The sequence below is a fragment of the Pterocles gutturalis genome, unplaced genomic scaffold, assembly GCF_000699245.1.
Source record: "Pterocles gutturalis isolate BGI_N339 unplaced genomic scaffold, ASM69924v1 scaffold5194, whole genome shotgun sequence".
NCBI lineage: Eukaryota > Metazoa > Chordata > Aves > Pterocliformes > Pteroclidae > Pterocles > Pterocles gutturalis.
In genome coordinates, this window is record NW_010135494.1 from 31,664 (window position 1) to 31,911 (window position 248).

Consider the following 248-nt stretch of genomic DNA (forward strand, 5'->3'; position numbering starts at 1 on the left):
ACAAGACAGGTCTCTGCCCAGAGGAGCCCTGCCTGCCCAGGAGGACCTGGAGCCCACCAAGCCCTTACCTTGTTTCTGTCAGCTTTGATGAACTGTTTCACTCTCATGTACGTGCTGCAAAAGCCAGGAGACAGCAGTGGGCGTGGGGTACTCCCACTGCCAGGGCCTCTCCTTTGGAGGCAGTCAGTTTGTAGATGGTGGCTGTGTCCACCAGCACCATGCCCCTCCCCCACCCCCCACCCAGCCCC

General features: G+C 60.5%; 1 protein-coding gene across 1 annotated transcript in view; it reads right to left on the reverse strand.

Annotated features, from left to right (window-relative positions):
* The window catches only part of LOC104467924 (CMP-N-acetylneuraminate-beta-galactosamide-alpha-2,3-sialyltransferase 2-like), a gene marked incomplete at its 5' end in the record, with an annotated part of 1,098 nt that overhangs the window by 509 nt on the left and 341 nt on the right, over positions 1-248 (reverse strand). Inside the window, one exon of the mRNA XM_010081895.1 lies at positions 69-114. Coding sequence (XP_010080197.1) covers positions 69-114 — 46 coding nt within the window. The remainder of the gene's footprint in view (positions 1-68; positions 115-248) is intronic.